General features: G+C 43.1%; 1 protein-coding gene across 2 annotated transcripts in view; it reads right to left on the bottom strand.

Annotated features, from left to right (window-relative positions):
- PCNX2 (pecanex 2) overlaps nt 1–12,614 on the bottom strand; it is a 288,030-nt gene that overhangs the window by 14,248 nt on the left and 261,168 nt on the right. For both annotated transcript variants that reach the window (XM_025448568.3, XM_025448569.3), the window contains 2 exons: nt 11,583–11,816; nt 9,979–10,091 (listed from right to left, as the gene is read on the bottom strand). In XM_025448568.3, the coding sequence (XP_025304353.3) occupies nt 9,979–10,091; nt 11,583–11,816 (347 nt within the window). The remainder of the gene's footprint in view (nt 1–9,978; nt 10,092–11,582; nt 11,817–12,614) is intronic.

The raw sequence follows: 12,614 nt of genomic DNA, 5'->3' as shown, positions 1-12,614 counted from the left end.
CAGCCCGGCTCTCACCTGTACCGTCTCTCACTGGTTCTCAACTGCTAGCATGTTTGGTCCTGAAGGATACTTGGAGACCTTTTTGTATGTCACAACTGTGCTGGGGCAGGGCGGGAGTGCAGGTGCTGGTGTGCTCTGGCACCAGGTGGAAGAAGGCAGATCTGCTGCTACAAAGCACAGGCTGGCCCCCAAGACAAAGAACCATGCGGCCCAAATGCTCGCAGTGCCTGTGCTGAGAAGCCCGTTCTTTCTGAGACAAAGCACCAGGGGAGGTTACAGATTTTCAGTTTTGGACAATGGGGTCATTATCTTGAATCCAGGCTTAAGGAATTTTAGGGCTCAGGGGGGAAACAACTTCAATGCTGGGACAGTTCCTGCAGGACTCACAGTGGGCTCTCCAGATGACTCCAATGACTGATGGGTTCGTTTTCACTCCCTTCCAAACAGGCCCACGTACTGCGTGTTCACAGACCAGGCCTGCACAGCCTTCTGCTGCAGCGCAGCGCAGTAAATGGAGAGCTTGTAGAACATATGGCAACAATTAGGTGTGATTTGCAGGCTGGGTTTCCCTGCGTTTCCTGATTAGTAACGGAGCTACGCAGGGAGCTGCGCCAGTCTGCTGCGGCCAGTATTCCGGGCTCCGAGAGCAGGTCCACTCCGGGGCACAGCAAGCCTTACGTGCGCTGTACTCTGTCTGTGCAATTTAGCACTCCGCCCAGCTAATTCCACTGCGCAGCCACGTTCTCCTGCTGAAGCTCCCCCCATCCCACTACTGAACAAGAATCATCTCGGTGACTGGCACCACCTCGAAGCAACTAGAAGTACGAGAAAAGGAGGTTAAGGGACATCTGGGGGGCTCAGTGTTTGAGCGTCTGCCTTTGGCTCAGGGTGTGATCCCAGGGTCCTGGGATCGAGTCCCACATCAGGTCCCCCCAGGGAGCCTGCTTCTCCCTCTGCCTATGTCTCTGCCTCTCTGTGTGTCTCTCATGAATAAATAAATAAAATCTTTTTTTTAAAGGTTGATTGACTGCTTCCATTTTTCTGATGGTTTGTAGATTACTAAGCGCTTTCCATCCCATGAGCTCATCTCATTCTCGTGGGTGCCTGCACAAGATATACTATTTTAGCCCTTTCCTATGAGAAGAAACAGGCCAAAAAGGGACAAGAAAAAGAGTAAGATGGGTGGGGAACAAAGACTCAGTATCTCATCCCACTGAAGATGCGTCAGAGCAAAGCCACGGCTGCCTTCTGGCTACCCACCTGTCCAGGAAACCCAGACTTGCTTTGAGAATGTGTAATGTAACTGGAGCCGTCTTCTTACGGACAAGCCTAGAGGCTGTGCTGGGATGAACTAACTCTTGAACTCACCCCCACCTCACCCTCCTGAGGTCGGTCACCTGCGATTTCCACAAGTTTAATTTGGTGTATTTACTCCGCACACACCCTGAACTGATAGAGTATTAAGAGTTCTTTCATGTACGCTTCATCCAGGAAGCTCTAAAATGGAGCCAACCCTTGGCGTTGGTTCTCTGGTAGAGGGCACTCTGAAAGAAAGTAGCAGTGTCCCTCAGGTAGGACCAAGGTGCTTCGCTTGGTTTTAGAGTTCAGGTACCACATAGAGAGGCAGCATATGGCCCAGAAGAGCTGGAGGGATGGGAGCCAGAAACCTAAACCCACACTTCCATTTGGCTCTGATATTTGTTGATATTGGCAAGTCCCTCGTCCTCATTATCATATCTTTCTTTCTGTGTTCCTCCTTAAAATCAAGCTTGTCCAGGGACATGTGGAGGCTGGATGAGGGGCTTGCTACGATCTCTGTATATCAAGGACTGGGTGCATAAGTGTGGTTTGAGGACAATGGACATGGGTCTGTGAGAAGAGGGACAAATACACTCCAGTGTCCAGCATTCCTCTGTCCTCCGGGATCCAGGCCTGAGTCCTGAAAGACACAGAAGATGTCTCTATCTCTTGATCGAGGGCACTCAGAGTGCAAGGTGGAAGCAACTCCCTTCAGAGAGGGCCTGGGCCAGCAGGACAGGCAAGGTGCAGCCCAGAGGGTAGTGCATCCCTGGGCATGGACCACTGTGAGCTTTGGGAACTGTCCACAAAGGAAGCTTAGGGGTGTGAGGAGGGAAATGTGGGTGCTATGGAATAGCACAGCCACCTCAGGGATGCGGGGCCATTGAGGAATTCCTATGGAGCAGAAGGGGTTAATGGTGGCACAGAGTGGTGGTCAGGAGTGGGACTCTGGACACTGGTCAGGCCTCCGCTGTGGTGAAACACTTATGCCAGTCACTTCTCTGTGCCCTCGTTTTTCCAGCTGTTAAAATGGGGCCAGTGACAGTATCCACTTCATCCTTTCTCAAGCCTCCACGGAAGATAAAATGTGTGAACTCAAGTCAAGCTCTGAGCACTGTCCCCAGTATGTATGCAGGGGGCACATCGTAGGTGTTCGCTGCCACCTTTAGTTGCATTTTAGCGTAAACTTCAGATATAAGCCAAAGGATGCTTATGCTACAGAATCCCACCTAATAACTGGAAAGCAAGTGTTGTTATTTCAAATAAATCCCAAATAAATTATGAAATACTAATTCCCAAGTGAGAAATCATTAAAAGGCAAGCCCTGATGAAAAGCTTTTTAAAAATACATTTGACTTCATGATGTTCTAACACTCAACACTTCTGTGCTCCTGAGCCTCCATATCGATGAGTCATCTCCCATTACTCAGTGAACATGCTTTGGGAGGCCGACCTCGGGACCCAAGGAATCAGGCACATGGTGGCCCTTCAAAATCAAAAGTAGGTTTCCCGACCCAGTTCCTGGAGATCCTCAGTTGGTGGTTTGTGAGGGCGCCTAGAGTTTATATTCTGATCAGGCTGCCCAGGTAATCCTGAGATTTGGGGATCAGGGGACCAGAGAATCTGAGTGTCTCCTAAAGACGTCCAGCTGTGTCAGAAAAGCTGTGGAGTGGAACCCATCCACCAGGCCAAGGTAGAAGAAGAACTTCCTGTGCAGTCTTACAATTTAAGGTCCCAGAAATGCTTGCTCCTTTTTCTAGGTTATAAATTCATTCCTATGCTTTAAACTTATAGATTTTTTTACATGCTCTGAGACTTTTATTTGAGCTGGATAACCTGATTTTAATCAGGATCTTGCATCATGTTTACTTTGTCTATTTCTCGCCTAGATTCTGGCTTCCAAGTTTCCAACAGGAGAAAGTGGACCTCAATCTTGTCAACAAGATGATCCTGTATGACATCTGGCCCTAGTTTGGGCATCATCTCCAAAGGAAGCTTGGGAGAAGAAACAGAGATCATGTCCTGGTTTTCTGAGGAACGCTGTTTTCCTCTATCCACTGTGGGTGAGAGAGATGTGCAAATGGCAGATGTGACCTCAAATCACAAGAGTGACCTACCATAAGGTCACATATCAGAGCTCTCAGTCTCCTGTACAGGGCTTGGCACAGCACACTATGGCTGGCTTGTTTGCCAACCATTTTTCAAGACTATGTTGATCTTGGGGTTCTCTATTCTCTTGGAACCCTAGTCTACGCCGAGAGATAGTAAAATTTCATTTTCATTTGCTTCTTCAAGCAAACATGGTGCTGCTGTAAAATGCAACCATCTTCTCACCTTTATCTCTATAAATGGAGCATCAGCCAGGATCCACTCACCACCTTCCATGGAAGACAGCAATCAAGCTATCTTTTAGCTTGGGATCAGTGAAACTATTTTGACTTCCTGCTAAAGTATATCTTTATGGATGTGTGCCTTTCTTCAGCAGGAGACATAGTTCTCCAAAGAAGATGGGCCTCAAACTCCAAATCTAAAAAAATTATCCATATTTGCTTGGTATGTCCATATTAACTCATTCTATCTCCAAAATACATGGGCATTTTATTTTAAGACACTGTATAAACTTGTGCTCTTTGCTTGCTTGCACTCAGCTTATTATTTACGATGATTCTCCATTTACTCATTCTCCCTAATTTTGCATATACATATTTTTATTTCTTGAGGATTGTCTCAGTGCCATGTCACTGTTGTAAAGTCAAAAACATTTCCCCAACAAATCCATCTAATAAAGCAGAGCTTGTGACTTATGCTAGCCTGCTGTGTAAGATATCTCTAGGGAGTTACTGTTCAAAAATCATTTGTTAACTCTTTAACATTAAATATGTGAGAATGACCTGTGGGGTCTTATAAAGTACACCTAAAGGCATATTCCTGATTTTAAAATTATGTAAGGGTAGATTGCACACACATACACACACACAGAGGTCATGGGCTACACATGTGTAGGTGTAACTATGTATACTAAATTTTAGCAAGTTGTGGGGCACCTGGGTGGCTCACAAACTCACAAACACAGTTAAGTCTTTGACTCTTGATTTCAGCTCAGGGTCATGAGATTGAGCCCCACATCAGGCTCTACACTGGGTGAGAAGCCTGCTTAAGATTTTTTCCCCCTTCTCCCTCTATGCTCCCTGTCCCTTCTCTAAAAAAGTTAGCAAGTTGAATTTATCATTATATAAAAAGATTATCATATCATGACCAAATAAAGGTTATCTCAGAACTTTAAAGATCTTTTAATGTGAAGAACTCTATTAACGTAACTTGTTACATTAATAGATTTAAGGAGAAGCATATCATCTGAATGTGTGCCCCGCGTTTTAAAATAATTCAACTTCCTTTCCTGATAAAAGTTTTATTTAGCAAGCTAGGAAGAGGAGGAAACTCCCTGACTTGATAAAATGGTCTATTACAAATGGCAGATGTGACCTCAAATCACAAGAGTGACCCACCATAAGGTCACATGTCAGAGCTCTAAAACAAACCTTACATTTTAATGCTAAAATATTATTCTTGTTCTCTGTAATGTGGATTAAAGTAAGGATGCTGTGGGAGGCAGAAAAATGTGCCCCCAAAGATGTCCATATCCTAACCCCTGGAAGTTGTAAACATGTTACCTTCAACAGCAGAAAGCATTTTGCTGATGTGATTAAATTAAGAATTTTGAGATGGAGACATTATCCTGGATTATGTGAGGGGGCTCAATGTACTCACAAGGATCCTTATAAATGAAAGAGGGAAGGAGGAGAAGTAAAGTTTGAATCAGACAGAGATCAAAAGAAGCTGAATTCCTAGCTCGAAAGATGGAGGAAGAGACAGCCTCTAGAACAGGGAACAGACTCTCCTCCTCAGAGCCTCCCGAAGGAATGCAGCCAGACAGATACCCTGATGTTAGCTGAGTGAATCCCATTTTAGACTTCTGACTTCCAAAATTATAAGATAATTTATGTTGCTTTAACCCACCACATTTGTGGTAATTAGTTACAGCAATAATAGGACACTAGCACAGACTTCCAACATTACCCTGGAGGTCATAACCAATGTAATAAGAAAAAGAAGTGAAGATAAATATTGGGAAGAAAAAGAGCCGTAACTGTCATTATTTGCAGACAGGTGTTCCTACCAGAAAATCAAAGAGGATTAATTGGAATATAACAGAGTTCAGTAGGGGTGCTCAAAGTGAGATCAAATAAAAAGATAAGTCACTTAGCTATATTCCTGCATCAAGAATGTGCCAGGAAAGAAAGGTTCTATTCCCCAAAACAATAAACCTATAAAAATATCTAGAAATAATCCATCAAGAGATTGCACATCTCAAAAAAATGATAAAAGTTTACTGAAAGACATTTAAAAAACAGAATGATCACAAAGATGCACCATATTACTGAGTGATGTTTGTATTTTTCTCAATAAGCAAATTCAATACAACATCCATCAAAATGCCAGCAAAGCTTTTTATAAAATTGATTCTAAATTTCACCTGAGGAGAATATGAGCAAGAATAGCACCCACCACAAAAGGACAAGAAAAAAGCCAAAATAGGGGGACTAGGCTTATCAGATCTCAAAACAATGTATCACTCTAGGAAACCCAGCAGCATGGTTTTGTTATAAGAATAGAGAGATTGATCACTTTAACAGACATAAATCCAGAAACGTCCCACCTATGAATGGGAATATAGCATATGGCATTAATTGGTATTTCAAGTTAGTGGTGTTTTTAACTAATTGACTGAATCACTAATGAGAAGCTACTAGCAAAGGGTATTGGACTATTAGCTATCCATTGGGGGGAAAAATGGATCCCTACCTCCCATCATGAATGAAAATATATTCTACTTGAATTTGTTGGGAGCCAGTAGTCTAGCAGGCTCCTTCTGCAACATATCCTACTGGCTTCACCAAGAAGGCAAGGCCTGGGCCATTCCCCAGGGCCATGATTGCAGTGAGTATCCTTGAGTGATGAAATGACATACCTCTCTGCTACAAAACTGCTGGTTCCCTGAGCTAAGTGCTCTTCTCCTGTCATGGAAAATGGTGCTCTGCATCATCCCTGTGAGTCTTGAGGGAAAGGAGATCAGAAAAAAACAGCCTGAAGCTCATGCTGCCCCTGTGCTATGAGAGATAAAGTCCTTTGTCTCTGACCCAGGAGTCTTGTGTCCTTTGCTAGAATCCATGAAAATGTAACAAGATAGGTAATAAGTAGAGTAAAATAAGTAGAGTAAAATCAAATCCCAGGACACAATAGGATTCAAAACCTAAACAGAAACAAGTAAAACTATAGAAGTATCAGAGGAAAATAGAGGGCATTACCTTTATATTCTAGAGCTGGAAAAAACAACAACAACAAACCCTTTTAAGAAAGACACAAAATCCAGAAATTATAAAGTAAATTAAAACAAAAGATGTTATAGATAAAAATAAAGACCAAGTGCACCTTGATAGAAAATATTTTTAACACATATGATTATAATATAAGAATACCTCCTAAAAATCAAGAAGAGCCTAATAAAAATGGTAAAGCACATAAATAGGCAGGCAATTCACAGAAAAAACATGTGACCAATAAATATGTAAAATGATCCTTACCCTCAGTATTAAAAATAGAAATGCAAATTCAAATGAGAATGAGATCATTTTTCACCCATGAGACTAGAAAAATTAAGACCAAATCTCCAGCATTAGTGAGGGTATGACAATACACTCTTGGTGAGCCTACAAATTGGGGCAGCTTTTTTGGAGAGGAATTTGACTATATCTAAAAATTACAGTTAAACATTTTTTGAGCTATGGAATCTTTTTTTTTTTTTGTAATCAAAACCTATTGAATTTATTGAATTCTAGCATATAAAATGCAGAGCACAGCTGTTTGGCAGGAGAGGTGGGGGCCCTGTCATGCTCCGACCTACCCTCGCACTGTGTCCCTCCCCATGTCCTACAACACACCCAGCTAAGTCAGAACTTTGTGGACATCAGGCCCCAAAACCATTGGCCCAGGGCAGTGTGTGAAATCAGTTACCTCTGTTAGTCAAAGACTGAAATGAAAGCACGCTGTAGGATTTTGCTATGGTATGAGACCTCTCAGTAAAGGGAACCAGTCCCAGATAATCAAATCTTTCCCTCGAGTACCAAGCATATTATTCCCAGATTTATCTCATCACCATGTTTGGAACAAGCAGAGCTGACGCTGAGTATGAAAAACTGTTTGAAACAAAGAAAATCTCATCAAAACAAGGTTTCAAAAAGCAGCTGGTGAGCCTGGTGCTTAATCAAGGAAAAAAAAAAAATAAAGCAGACCAAGCAAGAAACACCTGGATCAGGAATATTTGAACAAGCTATGCAAAGAGCAAGATTGAAGAAGTCCTTGCTAATAGCTTAGGTAGGAACTGAAAGAATAAGTCTTTGAAGCATTTTATCTGCAATTTGTACAGAAAATTCAGAATTTATTAAAAAAAAAAAAAAACAACTTCAAGTGGATCAAACAAAAGATCATCTGCCTAGATGCTATGACTATCTGAAGACTCATTCGGTGATTCCAGAATCCTCTGAAGGCCTTCCCCACTGCATTCCCTTCTTACAGTTTCATGAGGAGGCCCTGCCGTAACCACATCACCTTGTTTTACAAAGCCCACACACAAGACTTCTGCTAGGCTTTCCATCATCAAGTTGGGTCCCAGACGACCACGGAGGGAACCGCTCAGGGCTGGAGCAGGAGGCTGAGTCAGGCAGGAGAAGACAGTCAACTATGCCCTGGGGTATTTCCTAGAACAGGTTTTAACTCAACACTAAAATGGTAGATCACTTGGCATTTCTCACCTGTGAAGAAAATCATAAAATCCAGAGACGTGGGAGTTGAAAGAGTTACCATCACACATTCCACCTACTTCTATGCTGACCTTTCCCTCTTAGTGACTCAAGGCTACAGCCTTCCAGAGAGAAATGAAGAGATTATATCAACCACAGGCGTTCTGATGTAACTGGTCTGGACTGGGACAGGGCCTGGGCACCAGGATATTTAACCCTCCCCCCAAAGACTTTAATGTGCATCAATCAGGGTGGTCCTGATGACCAAGCAGAATCCAGAACACCTTGTCTCTGGTGCTAAGTACCAAAGGAAAGGTCTGAAATGGCCAATGATCCTGGTGATGAGAAGGTGGCATGGAAGTCATGAGAGCAGCTTCACAGGAGGATCAGGAGCAGAAGGCTAACTGGCAGTGGGGTGGCGGCAGCTGCTGAGCTCAGTGTTATTTGTGAAGGAAAGTCCTAGACCTTGTTTGTGAATGCAACAGAAGGCCGAGGTGACAGAGGATGGAGGGTGAAAAGACCAGGAGAGAATTTAACTTTGTTTTGGTTCTTTAAGAAGAAAAATTTGTAAATATTATTATCCATAAGAAAAAGATAACCCAACCATTTATAACAACATGGATGGACCTGGAGGGTGTTATGCTAAGTGACATAAGCCAGACAGATGGAGGCAAACACCATACAATCTTAAGTACACAGAATCTAAAAAACAAAACAAGATAAAAACAATGCTCAAAAATAGAACAGACTGGGGAGTGCTGGGAAGGAGGTAGAAGATGCACGAAATGGGTGAAGAGGGTCAAAAGGTACCAACTTTCAATCATAAGATAAATAGGTCACGGGATGTCATGTACAGCATGGTGATTCCAGTTAAGGATACCATATTGTATACTTGAAATGTGCCAAGAGAGTAGACCTTAAAAGTTCCCATCACAAATAAAAGTTTTGTAACATAATACATATGGTGATGCCTGTTAACTAAACTTATGGTGGTGATAATTTTGCAATATATACAAATATTGAATCATTACGAAACTAATATGTTATATGCCAGTTATAGCTCAATTGTTTAAAAAAGAAGAGAAACTTGAGCTATTTGCATACAAAGCAGGAAGATCTGGTAGAAAGAGAGTTTGAAAAAAACAACTGAAGGGACAGCCAATTAATCAAAGCCCTGCAGAGACAGGGCAGGGTAGGGTCCAGACTAGAGCACAGATGCGATAATTTTCTTTGGTGTGGAAAAACAGGGAAAGACAATGAACTTTTACTTTCTTTTTAATAATCAGTTAATTTATTTATTTGAGAGAAAAAGAGAAAGAGCATGAGCAAGGGTAGGGGCACAGAGAGGGACAAAGAATCTCCAGCAGACTTCATGCTGAGCGAGGAGCTCGACTCGGAGCTTGATCCCATGACTCTGAGATCATGACCTGAGCCAAAAGCAAGAGTCAGATGCTCAACCAGCGAGCCACCCAGGTGCCCTGGGAATGAGCCTGTATTAAGCATTAATTTTGCTAGAGACCAGGCTAGGTAGTTCCAATAAATAATTTCATTTCATCTTTCTGGCAAATCTGCCGGGACCCTTGGAACACCGAAGGCTCTGTACCCAGGATTCTGGGGTTTTAAGCTGTTCTGTGTTAATGCCATTTCCACATGCAGAACTTCCAAAGGTCCCAGTGATCAAAAAGCCTCCTTAGGGGTCCAACATAATTTATTATGGCAAGAACTATTTATATAAGCAGTCCAACTTTCAAATAAAATGACGGATAAATATCTGTCAAAAATATAAAATGTCAGTGCCTGTATCAACTGTGTCTTCAGGTACCTGAGAGCCATGTTGTGGGCTGCCGTTCCCAGAGCTCTCCTCCCCAGGATGCAGAGGGCAAAGGACAGGGTCACTAAAGGAGAGTCCTCATCACTGTCCAGGTTCTTGGAGGGCTGAAAGAGCAAGGATGTTCATTCAACTTTCCCTCAGGTTCCATCATGCACTGTCACAGGATCGCATCCCAGGGAACTTTGTAGGCCAGCCATTTGGTCATTCCGTCTACCAGCATGCCCCAGGGATGGGGAAATCTCTGATCCCTGAAACACTTTCTCTTGTGGTTAGACATGGAAAAAAAATTGAAATGGAGAAGATACTTTAGAGGAGAAAAGAGGCTGACATGTGCCTTGCTGGCCTAATTCTCTGGAATTTTGAATATGGCATTTCATGGGTGAGGATGGGCAGAGCTTATGGTCAAATGAATACCCACCTGAACACTGTCCAATGCAGAGCAGAGGCATGACTAACAGGGAAGGATGGAGTACAGGGATCATGTGCAGGGGAGGGTTTTCTGTTCTCCCTAGAACAAGGAGCCCACTGAATTGACCATAAGTCCGCAATCAACAACTAAATTAAAGAGGTCATTCAAAGTCAGCTTAAAAAGAGGGGTGGGGGAGATGCAGAAGAAAGAGTCAAATATCTTTTGCAAGAAAAATGAAATGATTTCATGAAGGAAATGAGGGAAGTCGCCATCACGAGGATAGCTAGGGATAGCAATAGATTCTTTAAATACCTCAGCCACCTGAAGAGGCCAAGCATGGGTTAAGAAATCAGCACACTTGCTCCTTGGAGAAAGCTGGTTCTGCTGCCTGCTCCTTCTACAACCTGTTTTTAATCACTCACGTAAAGGTCCAGGACTTGGATTAGGGTTGTAAATTGGTTTGTTCCCACAAGTCCTACAATGACACACTTCACCCCTGAGGAGCTTGTCTTCCACTTGAATCTACTGTCTCCATCAACAGTTTATTAATCCAGTTTTTCAAATCCCCATAAGCAAAGTCAACTGACTCCCTCCATTTGCTTCCCTCCCCCTTCTCTTCCCTTTGCTCCTTCTCCTTGCCAACCCTCCTCCTCTTCTTTTTAGAAGCTGTCACTGTCCTCGGTTTCATTTCTAAGAGGCTGCATTCATCTCCAGAAGTGTCTCCAGCACGTGAGCAATATGCACAAGACACACGCAACTGCAGGAGTGGGTGGGACCATCCTGATTGCTAAACAGATTGGCTGCCTGTCCATGATTCAATATGTCCTGTAAATCCTCCACATTTCAGCACAGATATCCTTTGTAAGGAAATCTCAAAAAGCAACTCTAAACAAAGAAGCTTCCAGAGTTTTAGAGCTATGGCAGAGGCTAAAAACTGCACTAGTCCTGAGCCCAGTATAGAGGGAAATATACCTCCAAGGCTCCTTCACTGGAGACAGGGTATATGAATTCTTCCTTTTAATTTTGTTTAATTGTTAAATAAACATTTATCCAAATACTAATGTTTTCTCTCCTCTATTTTATTATAGTCTACCATGCAATATAAGAAAGAGATGGACTTTATATAAAATGTTCCTTGTTTTTAAAATTTAATTCAACACCTCTGGCCCCCACCTCCCTGACCTACCTCTTGTCTTTTCCGTGCGCAGTACTGAATCCATTCTAGATAAACATTACAGTAGCTGGCTCGTGTTATCCCCTGGAGACATGGGACGTAGTCATCATCGATGTTAATGTTGAACATCGCAAGGTCACGCTCAATGTAATGCCACTTGGCAAAAGGCTGCAAGGACTTCAGAAGTGATTCATTTTTGATCCAGGAGAGAAGTTTGGGGGACGTTACCATATAGTATATTATACTCTGCAGAGAGAAAGCAAGATTTTGAGCCCATATAGCCATTCTAAAGACAGAAAGACTTTTTACTTATTACATTTTGTAAAGTAACTCCAGGGAAGTATGAGACATGAACTCCCCACATGTGGTGTCATTGTATTTCCTGCTGGATTTTTAAAAAAGATTTTTTATTCGTTTACTTGAGAGACAGAGAGAGAACAAGCAGGGGAAGGAGCAGAGGGGCAGGTAGAAGCAGGCTCTCTGCTGAGAAGGGAGCCCGACAAGGGGTTAATCCCAGGACCTTGGGATCATGACCTGAGCCGAAAGCAGATGCTTCACCAACTGAGCCACCCAGGCTCCCCTTTGCTGCTTGATTTGATGCAGAGAACTCACTTGGGACATTCTAAAATGTCCTCTCCTAAGGGTCTCCACAGGGATGAGGGAAGTGAGAACAGAATGCTAACAGAATGTACCAGAACAGAAGTTCCGTGGTGAGGAAGAATGACAGCCAGCCCAATCCTTTCTGAGAGACACACACAAAAATGCCCATGGGTTACTGCAGGCTTCTGTGGATGCCAAGTGTGCTGACGCAGCCAAAAGACACTGGGGCAGACCCTCTCCCAGGACCCCAGCCCAGGAATGTTTAATGAACAAAAACTACAAAGTCCTTATGGAAAGAACTTACGATGTAGAATTGTTGAAACACATGCACACACATTCCCAGGTGCCCAGACAGTGGACATCTGCGATGCCTTCAAAAATAACCCGTGTTTTCCCCTCCATCAGACACGCCACTGAGGAATCCCAACTGGCGAAAATACCACC

This window comes from Canis lupus, chromosome 4 (assembly GCF_003254725.2).
Source record: "Canis lupus dingo isolate Sandy chromosome 4, ASM325472v2, whole genome shotgun sequence".
Lineage (NCBI taxonomy): Eukaryota > Metazoa > Chordata > Mammalia > Carnivora > Canidae > Canis > Canis lupus.
This window is presented reverse-complemented; position numbering and strand designations above follow the sequence as displayed.